Source organism: Cuculus canorus, chromosome 14 (genome assembly GCF_017976375.1).
Source record: "Cuculus canorus isolate bCucCan1 chromosome 14, bCucCan1.pri, whole genome shotgun sequence".
NCBI classification, from domain to species: Eukaryota; Metazoa; Chordata; class Aves; order Cuculiformes; family Cuculidae; genus Cuculus; species Cuculus canorus.
In genome coordinates, this window is record NC_071414.1 from 10,049,954 (window position 1) to 10,069,783 (window position 19,830).

General features: G+C 43.5%; 1 protein-coding gene across 2 annotated transcripts in view; it reads left to right on the forward strand.

Moving 5' to 3' along the window:
• The window catches only part of ERGIC1 (endoplasmic reticulum-golgi intermediate compartment 1), a 61,430-nt gene that overhangs the window by 23,351 nt on the left and 18,249 nt on the right, over positions 1-19,830 (forward strand). For both annotated transcript variants that reach the window (XM_054079505.1, XM_054079504.1), the window contains exons 3-5: positions 6,488-6,560; positions 16,682-16,776; positions 17,408-17,532. In XM_054079505.1, the coding sequence (XP_053935480.1) occupies positions 6,488-6,560; positions 16,682-16,776; positions 17,408-17,532 (293 nt within the window). The remainder of the gene's footprint in view (positions 1-6,487; positions 6,561-16,681; positions 16,777-17,407; positions 17,533-19,830) is intronic.

Here is a 19,830-nt window from a genome sequence, read left to right on the forward strand (position 1 = left end):
CAGAAGCGGTGAGTCTGCTTCAAACCCCTTGATGACTGCAGATTTTTTTTTACCCTTTCCTGATAGGTATCCCCTCAGTCACCTGAAAACACCTGGTAACAGTTGCATTCGCAGTTCAGAAATAAATGTTTGGCTTGATGAATAGACTTCAGGAACCAAACTACTGCAAACAGTCCAGATTCTGGATTCTGAATCAGAAACGAGCAGCGTAGGCGCAACATGCATTGTGTGGTGGTGAGGATGATTTGGGAAACGTGTATTTCTCTCAGTGTGCTCAAGAGATTCGTCTGATGTTGTAGATGGGACTAATGAGCATAGTTCTTGTTTTGTTGTTATTTGTCATGCTTTTAAAGAAGAAAAGTTACTTTGTCAGAAACCATCGATAGCGATCCACTCTCACTCCCAGGTATCAATGCACAGAGTTTGAATGATATAAATCTCTTGCCTTGGGCTCCTTTTCCTTCCTTCCTCCTCCTCCTGAGGGAGGCTGTAGGCTGAGTAATGCAATTTGACACAGTTACATGCAGTGAGCATGCTGTATGGAGTGGTAAACATTGATCAGGTTGATCCTGCCAGGCCTGCAATTAGATGCCTAACGCAGCTTTCCTGTTCGCTGAACAGTGACTTCCTTTGATCGTGTAGCTGTGCTCCATTCATCCATTCTGTAGATGGGTCAGTAGCCTTGTATGTCATTGCTGACGTGAGTGATGTCATATCCCTTGGTGACAGCAGGCATCAAATGGAATTGAGTCAGTAGCAGTGAATCAGTGGACACAAAGGAAAGCCCTTTGTGAGCCAAAGAAACTTCTCACTCTTTACTGTGAGGATGGTTGAAGACTGGAACAGGTTGCCCAAGGTGGTGTGGAGTCTTCATCCTTGGAGATACTCAAAGCAACTACACCCACCTCTGAGCAGCCTGCTTTAGCTGACCCTGCTTTGAGCAGGGGAGTTGGACAGGGTGATCTCCAGAGGTTCCTGCCAGCCTCAACTATTCTGTGTTTCGGTGAAGATAGCACATTACTTTAAATATTTACTTACAGAGAGTCCTTGTTCTCTGTGTTCTCCTGAGCACTGAATTTCTTGTATGTTGTCTCCCTTTTAGGTTTGCTGAAACTGTGAATGAAGGGCTTGAATAAAACTGTTTGCTAATTTAAAGGCGTATGAGAGTGAGTGTTTTGAAAGAACACTTTGAACTTGTTAGTGATCCTGCCTTTTCTTCTGTTTTGGAAACTAAGAGTTCCCACACTATAACTGGGCTCCCTTTGAGAGTTTGTCTTGTTATGAATCACCTGCAAAAGAGTATGTTTTAGAAACATAAAAACCATCAAAGGCCGTCCAGTGCTAGTTTTTCTGATCTGCAGTAAACAGCTCAAGCGATAAGTCTCTTGTGGGAAGGCTTGAAAGCTGTGACTCTTACTTAAAATTATTAGCTGACTTATTTCTCTCTATTGTTATTTGCAACTTCTCAGGCTTTGATTTTCTTCTCTAACTGGTTCTCCCTCTTTGTCAGTGTTTTTAGACGGGCTGATATAAGCTTTTGAACCACACAGGCAGCCAACGCGCTGTGGTGGCTTTGCATGTGAAGATCTTGTGTGCGGCTTTCCTAATAGGCTTTCTGTCTGACCAAGCCTGTGACTTGTAATTTGAAAGGCAGTAATCTTGCATGTTGTAGGAGGCCATGAATGAGACCAACCCATTGCCATGCTAGTTTGAAGCCTGGGAACGCTGCATGATTTCAAGATAAATGCTTTAGGAAAGTCAGCTTGTAATAACACTGGGGGCTTGAGGATAGGGGAGGGTTCTGTCTCTCAAGGAATCTTTTAGGGTCTAGTAAATATGTGAAATGACTATGGCTGCAACTGTATTGTGGCTTTCTTTAAGTCTGGCAACTTTTACTGAGCAGATGTAAAATAGACCAGAGTAGCCAACTACTAAGTCGGGCCCTTCCAATGTGACTTCTGCTGAAACTTTAGTTCAGTATCACTTCTAGTACTGAAGTTTTTCAGGAATAGGAATGGATTTACTGCAGGATTCCTATGGTTGCTTTTGGATCATTAAAAAGGCCTTTTTTGAGAAGCGTGAGGATTATTAGGGAAGAAGGCATAGATCAAATTACAGAAGAAAGGAGATGGAAAGTACCAGCTCTTCTTCTGGCCACCAAGAGTGAAGTGGCCAGCCCCTTTTAGGAAAGAAGCATATCAGGGAAAGTAAACGTTGAGGGTATTTGTAATTTGTTGGAGGAGAGCAGGCAATCTTGAACACAAGCAAGTTCAGAAGCCACATGGAGGGTTATTGAGGCTTTCTGTTATGTATCATTTTGTAATTTCATAAGTTGCAGTAAATGCGGCATGCAAGGTACTTCAGATCTTCATAAAAACCCTTCTGGCTACTAAAAATTAGTAGGAATGAAAGAACCGAAAACAGTCCACTCTAGCTCACTAGAGTGAGGTTTGTGTAGAACAACACACTCGCTGCTGTGGACTTCTCTGAGAAGTGTGCAGAAGTTACTCATTCCTTTTTCTCAATAAAAATCTCTTCTTTCAAGGCAGTGTTGTGATCTCTGTGCCACCCAGCCGGTCATGCCATTGTTGTTCCTCTTCCACCAGATGCTTGTGCCAGTCTTTGCAGGCCTTCCCACCCCTGCTTAGCCGTTTAACAGACCTGACTAATGTGGTGACCACTTGGTCATGTTTGGGTATGTCGGCAGCAGCAGTACATGCCCTGGCTGGCTGACAGTTGGCCTCTGGCTGGACAGGAGCAGTCTGACTTCTGGCGAGTGGGACCTGCGACTCGGACAGCTGCTGTAGCAATCCTGCTATTTAACAGTCAGTCTGGATGCATAGTTTGCATGCGCATGTTGTATGCACACATGGTAATGTTATCCAGAAATACTCTGTGTTGTTTAGAGACTGGAGTTTTAAATACACATCAGGAAATATCAGAGTTATGATTCACATGGCATCTGTAACAAGACCCATTCCTTGCACTTTGTAGTAGTTTGCTCCATTGAACAATAAATACTATTAATTTTATGCCTTAATATAGACATAGATCCACTTTCTCAGTCCGTATAATGTGTTAAACATTTTGTGTGCCTCATTTCTTTGTAGGGTGAGGAAGAAGGGTCAGGAATGTGCATAGATGGGGTATGTATCAGAAGGGAAATGTACCAAAAGGTGAGGTTGTCAAAGTTAGTGTAGGGAAAAAAGCTCAGGAGAATTTCCTATACTTTTGGGATTACTGATTAGCCAACAGCAGTGCATTCCAGTGTCTAACACCAGCAACCTTTTGATATATTGATTGTATTGTCATATTAGATTTTTAAGAAACCTATTGTAGATGGTCCTCTGAGCTCTGTGGGAAAATGACAATGCTCTTGCAGTTAAGCTAAGGTTTACCCATGAATTGTTCTGTTCTCTCTGATCCTAGCCTTTAATCTGCTTTCCTAAGTATAATACAATTGTCAAATGTGGGTGGCAGGAACTGCACATTTGCATGGAAGCGAGTCAAGGCCTTCACTATGAAAGAAGTAGCTGATAGACTGTGTGTGTAAATTCTTATGCTGGGAATATCGTGCGTGCCTGCAGCTCCATGCTAAGAAGAGGAGCTCACGCTCTGTGTTTGAAAAAATGTTGGCTCAAGAGACAGCTTAGCACTTAGAACTTTCACGTAAATCTCATGCTAAAGACAGGACCCTGCCCTGAAAATGTGTGTGTGCAAGAAAAGTTTAGCACAACAGCGGCCATGCTAACTAGGTCAGCGCAAATGTCCGTGTAGCCCTGTATCCTCTTGCCAGGAGTGGTGAGCAGCAGATGTCTGAGGAAGAGCGTGAGGACATGTTAAATGCATTGCCAGGCTTCGATCAGTTGCCAGTTCTGAACTTCTTGAGCTAGAGGTGGTTCCTTTGTGTTTAGTAGTCCTCAATGTATTTTTTCTTCAGAGCATGTCTAATGCCTTTTTGAAATCCTATAGACTTTTTTTTTTAGCATCTCCAACATCCATAGCCAAGAATTTCCAGAATTTAGCTAGGTGTTGTGTAAAGAAAGACTTCTTGGTTTTAATCTCCCTCTTCCCCTCCATTCCCATGCTGGAAGAGATAGTGAACGTTGTTCCCCGTTCATCTCCTTCAGGCTGCTTGCTGATTCTGTACACCCCTCTCACTTACCCTCAATAATCTCTTTTATAGGTTGAAAACTTACTGCGTAGTTTGAAGACTGACAAAAACATTGAGGAACTTTCAAAGTCAGTCCCTGCCAGGTGTTTAAGGACATTCTTACGGGATTTTTTTAGATATAGGTTAGTGGAATTTTACTGTGCTGTATTTGGTAAGTATTGTCGCAAGCCTTTACTGCAAGAGTAGGATTGGAAGATGAACCTGAGGGAGCAAGTAACTTTGTATGCTGGAAAAGAAGATGATCATTTAGTGATGGAAGTGGCAGAGAAGAAAGCTAAAAAATTGGAAGAGAGAGAGAAAGCTCCAGGAGGGAATTTATAGTTAGTAGTACCAGGCTTGCATAGAAGTGCTGGAGAGCAGAGAGGTCTAGCTGGTGCTGTGGAAAGCCTTTGCAGGATCATAACAGGCAGAGAAGAATGTGGGAAGCAATTAAAGAAGAAAGGGTTGTCTCATCTCTATGTCAAATGCTCTCCCCTGCATACTGCCAGAGATCAGAGATCTTGTTTTTCTGCTGTTTGGTGTTCGGTAAGAAACACTGGATCAACTAGTCTTGTGCCTAGGTTGCTTTTTTTTGTCCTTCTATGTAGGTGTATATATTCCCATAAGAATGTACTGCTGTGCTTTAAGCAGACTTTTCTTCTCCCATACGCTGCGTGGTGCAGTCCCAGTGGCTTAGCTGGGTTACAGCGATGTTGTTCTTTGTGTCTTAACTGCCAAGACTTCGAAGCAACTGTGTGACCGTCTGAGGTTCCTCTTTAGAGTTTAATATGCCCTCTTGTTTCCCATTTTCCTACTGGCATTTTACTTTGGGTTTTTTCCCTTTTATCTCTTTCTTCATCCTAGCTAATAGATTTTTTTGGCATCTCTTTTAATCCCTTGCACTCTTCAGAGGATCGGTAGATTAATCCACTGTTGAATTTACTCTGATGAGGAAGAGGAAGCAACGCGTTTCTCTTTCCTCAGAACTATAAACTGACTAATGTGAAGAATAAGGCACAAGGCTTCAGGTCACTCTAGGGTCTGTCTTGGTATTTACCTTAAGTACCTCCTCTTTCCTTCCCTTGCCCCTCGCATTCTCTACCGAGAGAGTTTGGACAGGCGTAATTGTATGATAAAATTGCTCCCCAGCCAATTGTTGTTTGTTGCTTGCGTACCCGAAGGAATGGGTATCCAAGCTGTATAGGTCATGTGGAATAAAGTTGAAGAACAGGGTTTTTCTTATGTATTTCTCAATCCTAATTAGTGGCTGTGGTAAAGTGGTCGTTTCCAAAGAACGCTTGCTCATTGTAACTCTGCTGGGATTGAGAGGTAAAGACAGATTGTACTCCTGTTGTCACAGCCCTGGAATAGCATACCATTTCCTGGTTTACTCTTTTGTATAATGATTCGTAGTGAACGTGGGTGTTTTATTTAATAAAAATACACATTGCAGCCCTGTCTCCTTGAGTTGGCGCGTCTTTGTCTACTCCAGTCATCTCTACTGAAGAGAGTTTACAGCTGTCCATCCTTGCAGCTCCTCCTGTGTGGGTCGATGACTGTGTCATCTGCTGCATGAATGCACTGAATAATGTTTTGAATAGTTTCCTGCGAAGAGTAACCAGCAGTATGCCAGTTACTTTGGGTTCTCTGCTTTTACCTCTAGGTTGACCTTCTTAGAAAAGACATGGGACTTGTTGCCCAGATACTTCGCATTTCCTTCATTGGGAATTTTCCCACTCTGAAGAGTCTATATATCGGCAAATGGAGAAATTAGGGAAGTATCAGGCATTGGCTCGACTAGTCTCCTATTGCCATGTCTCTGCTGTATCTAGTGGGTAGTGTAGGCTGTGAGATGATTTAAGTGTACCCTTAAACCTTGACAAAGAACCAAAAAGTCTCCTGATCCACAAACACTGCACAGCTGTATGCTTTTCAAGCAAAGAGGTGTTGATTTTTCTTCCTTTCTGAAGGTTTTAGTAGTAATAAAATTACATTTGGAGCAAGAGCTCCAAAGAAATCATACTGTCAGCTTTGTTGAGAAAGAGCTGGTGTACCAGCAGTGTCTGCTGGAGATGGAGAATGCAGGAGCCCTGGGGAAATGGAAATGATGAAGAAGTTGGCCTGAAGATTAACATATCCTGCACCATGTTGGGTATTGTCATGCCATGGAAGTCACTTCTCTGAAGGCCTTGTCTATGTCACTGTCTCTAAAGAATGTTAGTTCTCAAGTGTATCTGGGTGGCATATCCATGAGGGAATAATATGTCCATTTGAAAGCAGTTTGTCTTTGTTAGAGATATGAAACTAACCTTTTCTCTCTTGCCTCTTTTTCAGTCTCTGTCTGCTGCTGTCTCTTCATACTGTTTCTCTTCCTGTCTGAGCTCACTGGATTCATAGCCACTGAAATGTAAGTAAAAATCCTGTTTTACTTTGTTTGAATGATGTGTATGTATGATTCTTTACAGCTTTACTCTGTTACCTTGAAAAAATATGGCTGTAATTTCACTAGGTCCATTAGTTGTCTAATGAGTTTTGGATTCCTTTTTGTTTACTCTGAATTCTCAGTCAGTCATTGAGCTTTTTAATTTACTGAAGTATGATAGGCAACCTTGGTTCTAAAACACTTCTGTTAAGGAAAACTGTTCCAGACCTGCTTGATCCTTTATTAGCTGTATGCTGGATTTTCTCTGTTGAGCACAGTGGATATTTTTCATCGGAACACAGATCGCATCAAAAGCTTCTGACCCTTTTCAGTTCTCCGGTGATCAGGCGTAAGGTAGCATGAATACTTAGAAGATCGGTGCCAGTCAGTTGCAATTTCCCTCTTCCTTCTTGTTGGTTTCTTCTCTTCATCTGAGATTTGTTCCCCCTCTTCTTCTGAACAGGCAATTTCCTCTGTACTTGTTTGATTAAAAGTGATTCTCAAAACCTAGTGTGTTTTTCATCAGTGATACTGTATGTTTAAATGTGTGGTGCCTGCTGCTTGAATCCCTGTGGTCTGTGCTCTGAGACTGGCGGGTCCCTTTGCAGATACAGTGGGATCTCTAACAAGATGTTTTCTTTTCCCCTTGCTTCCTTGTGGGAAAAACGGGTATCACATTCTGCCAGTCTTCACTGGTTGTTTTTGGAAATGCTTTCTGGAAAAATGAATTGCAGAAAATATGAATTATTAACATTAAACTAATAAGGTCAGAGCTGAATCTCTGCTATGTGCAGACAGCTTTACTCATGTGTGAGTTTTATCTTCTTTCCTATCTGTTGAGCCTTACTTGGAAACAGTTGACAGATTTTGTGCGTGACGACAAGTTGTCCCAGGTAACCTCTTTGGGACCTTGCTTTGAGCAAAATGGAAATAATTTCCACTTTAAAAAAATGTTCATAGAACAAGTATTTTAGTTAATCATATTTTTTTTCCCTGTTCTCATGCTCCTCCTGCCTAGGAGTAAACTTTTCTTAGTAGCTGTTAACACAGATACCTTTGTTTTGGGTTCTAGGAAACGTTTTCCATCATCCTGCTGATGTGGCAGTGAGCTCACCAGGCTGTGATGCACAGTTCCTGGATAGTTAGGAAGGGTGGAACTTCTGTCAGACTTAGGTGATGGTCCAGATAGCAACAAATGTCACTGCTGAGCAAAATAGCTCTGAAATGCGTTTGGACTCATGAGCCATACTGAGATTGACCACCCTTTCTGTGGCTTCTGATAACCATGTCACTTATTCATTATTTTTGTGCAGCTTTGACTTGAGTCAAGAATATAATTTCAAGAATTATCTTAACCTTGAGTAATGTTTAACCTCAAGAGAGTAGTGTAATCTAGCTCTAGGCAATTTTTTATGCCCATTGCATGTTTACTTCAGAGATGGTGTCTTAGGTTGCTTACTCACTTGCTGTTTCTTTGAATTCAATTTATGCATTTGCTTGTAAAATACTCGTGTTACCTCATCAGCCCACTTTTCTCAGGAGCTGAGTTGTCATGGTTTTCTTGTTCTAAAATACAGAGAAAAGGTAGGCAAATTGCTTCAAGCAAAATAGTACTTTTCCTTGCTCTCCTCTTGATCTCATTCTTTCATCTGGTTTTCTTTTTTCTTTAGTTAATGCCTTACCAGAGCAATCAATAATATAGAATCAAAATATAGTTTGAGTTGGAAGGGACCTATTTTAATCCAGTTATTTGAATGCACCTGCCCTCTATGTAGTGGTAGTTTCCTGACTAGAGATTTCTTTTTGAATAGCAATATTCTCTGAGGCCTCTTCGTGCCTTTTTCTTAACAAGATGATGCATTTTCTGCACGGATATGAGAGGTGCTGTAAGTTCCTACACGCTCATTAAAACCTCAGAGAGATGGTAAACTGCCTTTCCTAGCAGGAACTGTGTGGGGATGTCATGGAAGAGACTGAGACGAATGCAGGAAACTGATTTGTCATGGATCGTCCAACACAATAGCTTGCAGAAGATGAAAACCTCCTTCTGATGAGTTACAAGTTGTCAAAGTCTTTCTTGCTGGGAACAGGTTACCCACAGCATTTGTGAATCGGCTTCCCTGTAACAGTGGAAATACTTCAGAGAGTCACATAAAAAAGAGCTTCCCGGTTCAGCAGCTTCTAAAGTAGAAGTAAACTTTTCTATTTCTTACTCATTGCTTTCTCTTCTGAGAAACCTAGTACCTTAAAAGTGTTCAAGGATGTTGCAAACCTCTTGTGCTTCCCTTTCATGTGTGTTACTGGCAGTGTGTTGCGAGACAGTATAGTCCCATCATTAAGAATAGGGGTGCAGAAGTGTGGGGCTTTAAGTGGTGGGGAACAAACAGTATGAGAACTCTGCGCCACTGTTTAAACTGGGTGGTAGCAAATAGCAGGGGAGGTATTTTCTCACAAAGATATTTTGATCCTGTTTGCCCATGAATCGAATACTTTTGAACATATGGAAGATTTCTAATGTGCAAACTGTTCAGTTCCCATCAACTTCGAGTTTGTTTTGTATTAAGAGTCTCCTGCAACAGATATCTCTCCCAGCTTTAAGTTTCCTGGTGTCAACCAGGACCTGAATGATAAACCCGAGTGTGCGGTTACATAGGGTGAGCTTTCCTGCTTTGCCGGTGCCGGCTTTACTATGAGGCAGCATCAGTCTTTATCCTCCTGTGTCATATTTTCCTTAAAGCAGTCGTGCACTTGACAAAGCTGGATTGCATGGGGATAGCTGCTCACTGTTGATGGCAAGGTGAAATCAAGAGCAGCTGGCCTGGTGCCTTACATCAGAGACGTACCATGCTCGTTGATGTGGACTCATGCTTACCTCATAGCCCTATTATGCCGAGTAATTGTGCGTGGTGTGCGTGCATTGACAGCCTGCTTCAGGGCAAGTCAGCAGCAACCTCAACAACCATGGCAGCCACAGGATTAACTGTCTAAACTCACCAGCAGGAGGTTTCTTATGGTATCTGCATCTAAGTGAGAGGTTGGTGTGGTTTGTTGAACTCGTGCTGCACCACGAGAAAATAAGGTGCGCTCCATGCCACGCTAAGCCCCAAGACTTGCTAGCTTCTACCCACTGTTGCACTTTCTTCTACATTCACATGACCATAGCAACTCAAATTCCTGGTATTACTAGAAATCTCAGTTTGATGACTGTTGCCCAACTTCAAAGCTGGTTTTCCTTGACCAGTCCATTGTCTGTTTCTAGTCTCAACTGCTACAGACTTGCCTAGGTGGAAGACAGCCAAGAAATTACACCCTCATCTTGAGGATAACAGCCATGACACTAAAACCAAACATTGCCTATGTGAGGAAGACGGCATGCATCATATTAGCTATCAGAAGTCATGTGAGCATTTCTAATGAGCACAGAGATTGCGTCTGGGCACGGGAGCTTACTTCAGTTAAGAAGCCAAACTAAGGCTCTGTGTGCATTGCAGCGGACACACGGGAAGTTCATGTGGCATAGGTAATGCACTATAAATGCACATCCTATTTTGCCACCGACTAGCTTCCTGTGTAGATGAGCCCTGAGTAGAGTAGAAAACTCCTGGTTTCTCATCTTCTGGATTTATTGTGTGAATCTAACAGGCAGTCCTCTGCGCAGCCACAAAGGAAATCTAAGCTTATTTCTTAGGTGGGGCTGCATCCTTTTCAGGAAAAGCACAGTGAAGGGCTGATGAGGGAAGAGGTTTTTCTTTCTTTCCTCAGCCACAACCCATCATTGTAGTTATGGGGAGGGTTTAACTCTGGAAGTCAAGGATTTGATTTTTTTTGTTTGTTTGTTTTTGGTTTTTTTTTTGTTTTGTCTTCTGTCGCAACTGGGAGTGACTGAAGACCTAGTCCAGAACAAGAACTTAGATTGACCTCCTCGATTCTGTAACAGACAGATAAAGAAAAGGAGGCCCATGTTCCACATTTGAGCCTCTGTGAAATTAGTATCAAACACTGTTGTCCCACTGAGCTAATGACTCAAATGGCTGAAGAAATGAAGCTAAAGTGTTAAATGTGTCTGGTATTTCCTGGGCAGGATCTGTAGTAGGTTAAAAGTTGAGAGTAGATTGAGGGCCAGAAATTGCTTGGCATGCCTTTAGCAGCCTTCCTCATTCATCGTACTGTTATGTTGCAAATCAAGAATGTAGAAATCACCTATCTCTTTTCTAATTAACTCCGCTCAGCGATAGAAGCTAATAGCTGGCAAGATGATAATCTTGCAGTTTTATCACCGTAATTAGGTCATGGATTATATTCTGTAGGATCAATAAGAGTTTTCAAAGTATTCTATCATAAAGGAGGAAAGATGTAATTAACTAATCTAGTCTGCCTTACCCTGGGAGGCAGGGGAAGGGGAGGAGGGCATGAATGTGGTGCTCGTGGTATGAATGCAGCTGCTCAACAATAATTGCCACAGCACACTGTAGAAAGCAACAGACCATTCCTGTGAAAAACAGTGATCTGTTTTTCTTTCTTTTTTTTTTTTTTTTTTTTTTTAGTGTAGTGATAGGCAAAGACAGTCTGGAGTGACAAGTTTGCCACTTGGAAGGCTGTGCCCCACTGCAAGGCAATTAATTACTTAAGCAGAATATCTTTAATAAAAATACTGCCTCTGCATAAAAACATAAATCATGAGCAGTGTGCAGATAATTTGTTCATTTAAGGTGACCAGATCATTCACTGGTGATACCTGCTTGCTTCAGACTTTATAAAAAATACGATTCTATGAAAAATACGTTGGCTAGTCTGTGAACATCATACAGCCCAGCTCCCATGCTGGGGCCACATCGAGTGCAGCACAGCTTGACCGTTCGTGCAAGCTGTCATGTACCCTGAATGCAGGAGGACGTAAAACACCGGGAGCTTCCAAGACCAACATTGCTTCTTCTCACTGGATTCATTTGCATGCCCAAGACTGATCCTGTAGTGAAGCAGAATTGTTGTCATACCTGTCTTCAGAGTTTTTTAGTCCTTTATCTCTCCAAGGGATATGGAATGTATCTTGTGGCTCTAAGACCCATGAAAATATCTCATAACAAGCTGCAGGGTCAATCTGCACGTGCTGCAAGCAGCAGAGTGTAATCCTGGTGCAACACGAGTTCCTTCTGCTGTAAACTGTAACCTCGGAGTGTGAAGCATCTGCACCAAGAGTGCAATGCTACAGCTTGTACGTTCTGATGCTGGGCTGGAGATGCAACTCAAACTCCATCAGCACGTCCAGTTGAGGCAGATGAAATGCTGGAGCAAACTAGATCACTGTAGGGAATATGACCTAGTAGTCAGAGGGGTATGCGAGTTATAATCTTGCTCTTGCTGTGTACTGACCTTGAGAAAGACACTTTTCTGTAGAAGGATGTAATACTTAGCTGACTACCTCTCAGGGGTGCTAAGAAGCTTAATTAATGTTTGCGTAGTAACTTGGAGATTACCTAATAAAGGTGTTATATATTTGTGAAGTGTTGTTATGCCGTTTGTCCTAATGTACGTGTGTGGGTTAGCAGGAAGCGGAAGGTCGTGTCATGATGTCATTTGCAATTTCTGACTGAAATCTACCTTGACATCTTTCAGACTCTTCTCCTTCTTCCTGCCTCCTGGAGAACTGTAATTCCTTCCTCTGTAGGACAGTGTTTTGTGTGCTTCGCAGCTGAGCCAAATCTGGGATAAAGACCTTCTCAATGAGGAACTGGTTGAGATTTAGTGTACAGAAGGAAGATTACAATTGGCAGCACAAGAGAGGTGCACAATTTATTATGTGGTAGAGAATTTGCTGACCTGCTTGTTATTTCTTTGCACAAATTGGGAAGATGGGTTGTTTGTTCTAAGTTGATTTTTTTTCTGATCTGGCACAACTGAAAATACGGTATTGCAGGAATCTCAGCTTCACATGGTTGTGTTTCTGAAAGGTGGTTTATTAGAGCTGAAATGGCAAGTGGAGCCAAGAGAGTTCACTTGAGAAAGTCTCTTGACAAGCTTTGAGCTCCCTCAAGTAAGAATATTTATTCTCTTAGGCCTAGATCAGAGAGTGACTCTGGGAGTTGAAGGACAAAGTAAAATGCAGTTTGTTGGAATAAGTGGTTGTGTTTTCTGTATGGCTGTTGACTTGGGAGGAGGGTACCTGATTGTTTGCTGTGTAAGAGGTAGAAAAAAGGCTAAAACTTGAAGCAGAGACTAGAAAGGGGCCAGAGGACAAGGAAGGTGTGTTTGGAGAGCACCCAGGCAGCGTGTGAAGCTTTGAAAGGTCGATGAGGTGTGTCTGCCCTTGCAGTCAAAGGGCTGCAGTCTGTTCAGCTGTTGAAGTGATGAAGTGTCTGATGTTAGTGGGCCAGGGGTGCTGGGTGGACGTAAGTTACTGGGGAAGTTTTATTTCTGGCAAATCAAACCTGTTGTGTCATAAATCTAAGTCCTAAAGTATGGGGGACAGGTCTCGCTTTCTTTGGATAAAATCTTAAAAAAATGCTGAGCCGTCTTGCTGCTCTTTCCCCCTTTCATTCTCTCTCTCACGTGCCATTTGTGTGAGCTGCAGTCTTAGCCAAAGAGCCCCTCTAACTTTTTTCTGCGTACTGCTGCAAGTCTGTAATCCAACGGGATAAGCAACTGAGAAGTCCAGCAGAGCCACTCAGGAATGTGAAGAATTTCCAAGTTGGTCTTTCTAGAAGAAAGTAAAGCAGATTCTTTCTGTGTGGATCATGGCTCTTACTGCTTGGAGAAACTTTCCTGCCTTTTCTTGAACCAGGTGGGAGGCTCTGTGAGGAGAGAGGTCTGCCTCTCACCTGTCTTGTTGCCCTCATTGTACTTTGTGGCTCAGCACCTCACCCCTGCCTTGTTGTGCCACTTTACTCAAATAGTCTTTAACAGCAGCCAGTAAGATACCAGTTCCCACCTGCTTAGGGTCTTCGGAGGAGGTACTGTCTTTGGAGTCATGATACGACCCTATACGCTGCCTCTGTAAACAGCCATAGAAGCAACTGCGTTTACAGTGTCCTTCTGCTTCAGGTTTTATTTCCCTTGTGACTGTCCCAGATTCACTGTTAAGCCCTGTTGCTCCTTAGTGTTCCAGGGGGACAGCTATAAATTAGAGCCAACTTCATTTCTTCCACTGGAGATTTTATCCCTTCAGGGAGAGTTGCTCCTGAAAATGGTGCTTTTCCCAACATCCCAGGATTGTCTGATTAAATAATAGGAAAGCTGTGTGTAATGTGGCTTCTTGGCCCTGGGGAGGAGGATAGCAAGGAAGGAGTGAGTGCCAGTTCTCTGCCAGCTCCATCCAGGTTCAGGTGACGGTGGTCCACAGGGAGATCCTGGAAGGACTAGCCTTGATCCTGGAAGTTTGCTTTGCCTGTGAGGTTTCCAGAACCTATTTTGGGAGTGAAATTTCCAGTTTATTGAAAATGATGGCATTTCTTCTGAGGTTTTGCCCCCCCAAGCATAGCCTGGGGTGTGTTTTCATTGTGCCCTTGGTTCCCCAGCAGAGCAGGTCAGCACAAAAGGTGCACTTCAGAGCCCCTCATTAGAAACCTTACTGGGTTTTGCTAGCTTGCACCCTCTGCGAGAGCTCATACTGCCAGGAGGAGGCAGTGGCTGGAGCTGGGAGGGAGAAGCAGGATTCAGCCAGCAGGGATGCTTCATGGAAGGTGGTGCTCCAGGTCCAAGGGAGGGGAAGGAAGCACACACTGTCATGAGCTGTCAGATGTTTGAGGAGGGATAGATAGTCTTACCAAATGGGGAACAGGAATAGGAGAGGGGCAGGGGGCTATTGGGTAAAGAGGAGGAGGAGGAGCAGGAAGTAACCATGAGCCTTGCCCAAGGGACGGGTCAGGAACCATTGGTCCAGTGACTGGAGAGCAGGACAGAAAAGCAGTTTCCTTTATCTGCGACTAATGGGCTGTGTGACGTGGACAAAGCTGGCCTACTTCTCTTTGCCTCAGTGATCCAGTCTGCAACCGAGTGACCTCACCACTTGCCATCCTATGTAAGAGCTTCCACAGGCTTCCTGCACACAGTTTATCTTTTGACTTCTACTGGCAACCACTTCTTGCTCTCTTATCGCTGAAAGCCCTTGGCTTACAGACCACATCTAACCGCAAGTTTTCTGACATGTTCGGAACTGGAAATCAGCAAATACGAATGCTGATCTTCCCAGAGCTTTCCTGCAAAGAGCTGAGATATTTGGCTATACTGTTGAACCTGATGTGCTTTTCTGCCAGCCCTGGTGTGAATGCTCTCTGTTGCCAATAACATCAAGTTGCCCACGGCACTGGGTGGGCATGGCCCACATCTCAGATGGCAGGGACCTGGGAAGAAGCCAGGTGCTGTTATGAAATAGGTTGGCTGGCAACTGGGATCTTGATGGGAAGACTCGGGGCATGCAGAAAGGGGCATTGCTTTGGGGGATGAATCCCTGTCATGGCTGGAGCTTCTCCTCACAACTGTATTTGGGCATATGACTTAATCCCGATCACTAACCAATCTGCTAGTAATAAACAGAGAAGATTTAATGCGTTCCACCCAGGAGAAGAGGGCTCAGCCAAGAAGCTTCTAACTAGGTCACTGATGAGCAATCTTTCCCCTCCCTCTGTGTCATTTTTATTAATCACTTGAAAAATACGTTGAGTAATGATTGGAAGCAACTTGTCAAGCCAATTAAAAACAGAGAAAGGTAGGGCTGTGAAGCTGAAGACAAATGCTGTGCTGGTTTTAAATGAATGTCTGTAAACCCCACTGACCTGTGAGTAATTATCTCCAAAAAAAATTGGCAGCTGTGTGTTTCTCAGTGTGAAGGCTTGTTTCTTCTGAATCCACAGGGCAAACAGTTCATTATGGTCCAGAGATGTTGCTCACCAGAGCAAAATCACTCTGAGTCTGTCTTGTAGCTGCCCTTAGTCTGGTTTGTTTATTAGCATATAGACTTTTCAGCAAGAGCTTGTCAAAGGGCTTTGTGCACCTTGAACACTAAGTAGAAGCAATGCAGAGCACCTACTAGCGAAGGTAGTTTATTTTATGTAGCTTACCTGGATATTAATAAGTCCCTGTGGCCTTCCAATCTGTCCAACGGGAAGATAAATTGTCAAGTCTTACTTCATGAGACTGAACAGTGTTGGACTTTGAAGGAGAAAGAGCTGCTGGGTAATCCCACCATCTTCTCGGTTCAATGTGCTGAGTTTCCCCTGAGTGTGTTCTCTAGAACCATTCAGCTGGTTTGGCTTTGCTTGCATTGGGCTTTTTTGGTTTATTTTTTACATGTCAGATGGATGGCATGTGCCAACAATAAATATTTATACTTTTGTATTCGTTTTACTCTGTATTTCGTCTCTTGTGAAATATGTGCCAGCACTGTGGGTGCTATGAAACAACATTACTCTTTGAGAGGCTGTGCATAGTGTGTCAGATCCTGCTGTCCAGGATGTTTCTTCCCATCTGTTCCTGGCTCAGATCCTCTTCTCCTCAGTTTTAGTTGTTGCTTTTGGTTACCATTCATAGATTGAAATGAGATATTCAGGCAAGAGATTTGAGTATGCCATGCTGCTTTCTCTTGCTGCTGCTCTGTCAGCTGGGTGGCAATAACAGAAGCAGTTATACAAATAAGCTTTTTTGTGGGATAGTTGAGTAGCCTTTCTCTAAAACTCTTTATGAAACAAATCAAAAAAGCATATGCTTTCCTCTTTCCTAAAAGGAGCAAGAGCCCAGGTACGTGGTGGGCTGGCGTGCTAGCCTGCCACCTCTTCAACACGAGGTTCTCGTTTTGTATCACCTTGGGAACTTGGGTGAGGGACGGGGACAGGAGACATATATCATAGTAGGAGTTTTCTGCTGATACGAGGCACTTGTCTAAAGCCTTCTGCTCTTGCCATGCAAGTGGTAGAATTAAATTGTGATTTGCTCCCATGTAGGTGTGGAAGGCTTTTCCTGCTTTCAGTCTTGCAGTACCGTTGCAGCTGTCTCATAGTCAAACCCCATGCTGCAAAGTCTCCTTTTTCCCCTCTCCATGTGAGTTTCTGTTTGGTTTTTTTTTTTCCTGTGGAAAGTAACTATGTGCCTGAATCCACCTGTATTTTCTCCTTCAGAGTTAATGAGCTCTATGTGGATGATCCAGACAAAGACAGTGGAGGTAAAATAGAAGTGAATCTGAACATCAGTTTGCCAAACCTGCATTGTGAATGTGAGTACCCCTTTTCACTTATCAGTTTTTCGTAGTATTTGAAGTAATACTTGGAAATGGAAACCAACTGGTTCAGTGGCCCTTCTCCTATAACAGAGTAGGTGGAGATCAAGTAGCTGCAGCGTTTGCCAACACCCCATCGCTTTCTGTTCCAGGCCAGGACACCTGTTTTCTTGGACCTTGTGCTTGCTCTGCAGCCCATGTTAGTGGCTGACCTCCCTTGCTGGCTTTTTTCATGTCCTTTTTTCATGGCAACCTTTTTTGTGTCTGGGAGGAAAAAAACAAGTTTAATTTGTAACTCTGAATGCACCAGCGAGTTGTTGGCTTTTCACAGATCGCCTGCGTTGTCTACCTGAAGGTTTTCCTATTTCTGTAATTGAGATTGCAATCAGCTGGCAGGATATGCGAGCTGTATTAATGTCAAATAGGTAGTCTGAAAAGTTTGGTTATGAATTTATTTCTGAAGACCCGGCATTAACAATTAATATTTGACAAATGGTGTACCTAGCACAGTTTAGTCAAATGTCAGGAAAAAAAGATGTGGATTTTTTTCCCAGTAAAATCAATGCATGCTTTTCCTCTGTAACCTTCCTGTTTCTTTTGTTCTGATTTTTGTCTCCTGCCCATGCAGTAGTTGGACTAGACATCCAAGATGAGATGGGAAGGCATGAAGTGGGTCATATTGACAACTCGATGAAGATACCTCTCAATAATGGGGATGGCTGCAGGTTTGAGGGCCATTTCAGCATCAACAAGGTGAGTAGGAACGACAGTGGATGAGTGTGTGCTGGCTGGGGAAACGCTAATGAGATCCGTTTGTAAAATGCTTATGAAGATCTGTGTGTCAGTGTCTCTCTTGGGCAGTGTACATTCATGTCCCCAGTCAGTGGTAAGGTTAAGTCTCTCTGTGCTGCAGAACAGTGTGGGGAGAGGGGTCTGTGTAGTTAGACCCACAAAGAATGTGTTAGATCAGGCTTTTTCTTCATTCTGCAAAACAGGTAATCAGTTTAGCATTGCTGAAACAGCTCTGCACTGGGGCCAGTGATGTCTCTCTCAGCGCAGCAGCTTAATGTTTAGGGGTTGTACGAAGTCCCTACAAATGCCGCATGGCTTCTGTGTTTACTTGTCAAGACTTTTGCACCTCCAGAACGTGACTCACTGTGCAGAGGTCTTTGGCAATGTCTCTATCCAAGTGCTCTTTTGTTCTGAGAGCCGCAGAATGACAGGAATGTTCCCTGCTAGAGGGTGCCAGCATAACAGAAGCAGCTCCATGCTGAGATGTTTGGAATACATGCACGTGGCCTCTGCGCATGCTTTATTGAGATGCTCTGCTTCTGTCTCAAAAGAATGAAAATCCAGGCCTGGAGGAGGCTCCTCTCTGGGATGGGTGTGTTCAGAATTGAATAATCTTGCTATGTAATGCTGGAGATGACTAGCTGGGGTGGGGGAGGCCGTGGTGGGGCCCACTGGTGTCCTAAGAAGGGCGCACCCTTTATTCATGCCTCCTCATGTACCACAGGCTACAAAATCCTGCTTCCTTCTTTTCCTCCCAGGTCATGTTAAATCGCATCTAAAAATAACAGGCAGAAGCTCTTACTGATTCTCTGGCATGGAAAGGATTAGGGACTTAAAAAGAGGACGTTTCTTTCCTCGCCTCTAAGCCACCAAGATTACTGACAGCTGATAGTCCACAAAACTGGGAAAGGGCTCCTTGAAAGGTAGTTCTTTTTCTGTTAATTCCCCAAGCACAGAGCTGAAATACTTGGGGTTTTGTCTGCCAGATGTAATGTGCTCTGCTCACCAGAGCAACTCAAATGGAAGTTGCTGTGTGTGACAGTGAGGAACCCCCTTCACTGCTTCATCTGCGAAAGGCCACTACTGCGTTGTTCATATAGTTGTTGAGGCTGCTGAGAGAGAGAAGGCAACTGGTCCAGGACTTCTGGCTCTGAAAACCTGAACCTCTTGTTCTAGAAGACTGCAGATCCTTGGCAGAAATTGTTCAGGCTTTTTTTCTGTATGAGCTGGTATCTGGAGTGGGACGTGGCCAGGCTGTGGGACTTGACCAAGGGTTGCACTTGGGTGTTATTGTGAAACCTGAAGAGGGAGGACAAGGTAACAGTGAAATGATTGTGTGTACTACTTACTGCAGTCTGTCACCCTGTTTACCAAGCTTGCGTATGACACAGCTTGTGTCCACACCTGAAAGTGTCCCCAGGAGTGCACTGCTGTTCCTCAAGTCATTTAAATTAGCTTTCCTGAAAGCACATGGAACCAGCATGTGGCCTCCCATGGCCCTGCTGGCAAGGTGTCACTGCAGAGAGCACAATGGGCGCCAGTTGTATAACTGTCCTCCCACTCTCGTTCTAGGCCGTGTCAGATTGCTCTCCGGTGTTACTTGACTTTCCAGCCTTTTCTCAATAGGAAGAAAAAAATCTTGCACCCTCCGTAACAGAGATTGAGCTGAATCTGCTGAAAGACTTCACAGACTAGGCCTAATGACCTGAAAAGTGCGTGCATGCTAGAGTGACCCCATCAGAATGACACAAGGGCTCATTTTCTCTCTTGGAACCGAATCCTTAGGTGGAATCTGTATTTTTGTCAGAACTTAGTGTTTCTCTGCATTTAAAAAAGTAAAACCAGAAAATCCTGTACTTGTAAGGGCTTTTGACCAAGGCTAGAAGCTGAAGATCTAGCTTAGTTGGTATGAGAAGCCCCATTGGTTTTGGTGGGTTTTTTTTCCTCTTTTTATATAGAGAACCTCTCATTCTTGCGCACAATCTTCTCAACTGTAAGGTTGCTCATGACCAGTAGTAACACAATAAGGATTTACCCACAGCTTTCTTGGGTTGTTCTGCAGCAGTGGGCCCATTTATAAATGTGAGATGTGGGAATAAAACATTAATAACAGTTTATTGCTTGTCAGAGACATTAATCGTATTTTAATAGGGATGAAAGACATAACCTTAAGTGTTAGGAATCCCTAAAATTGGGAGTGATCCACTCATCACCTCCTAGTCAGCAGCAGTAGCAATGTAAGGGTGCCAGACTCTTGGG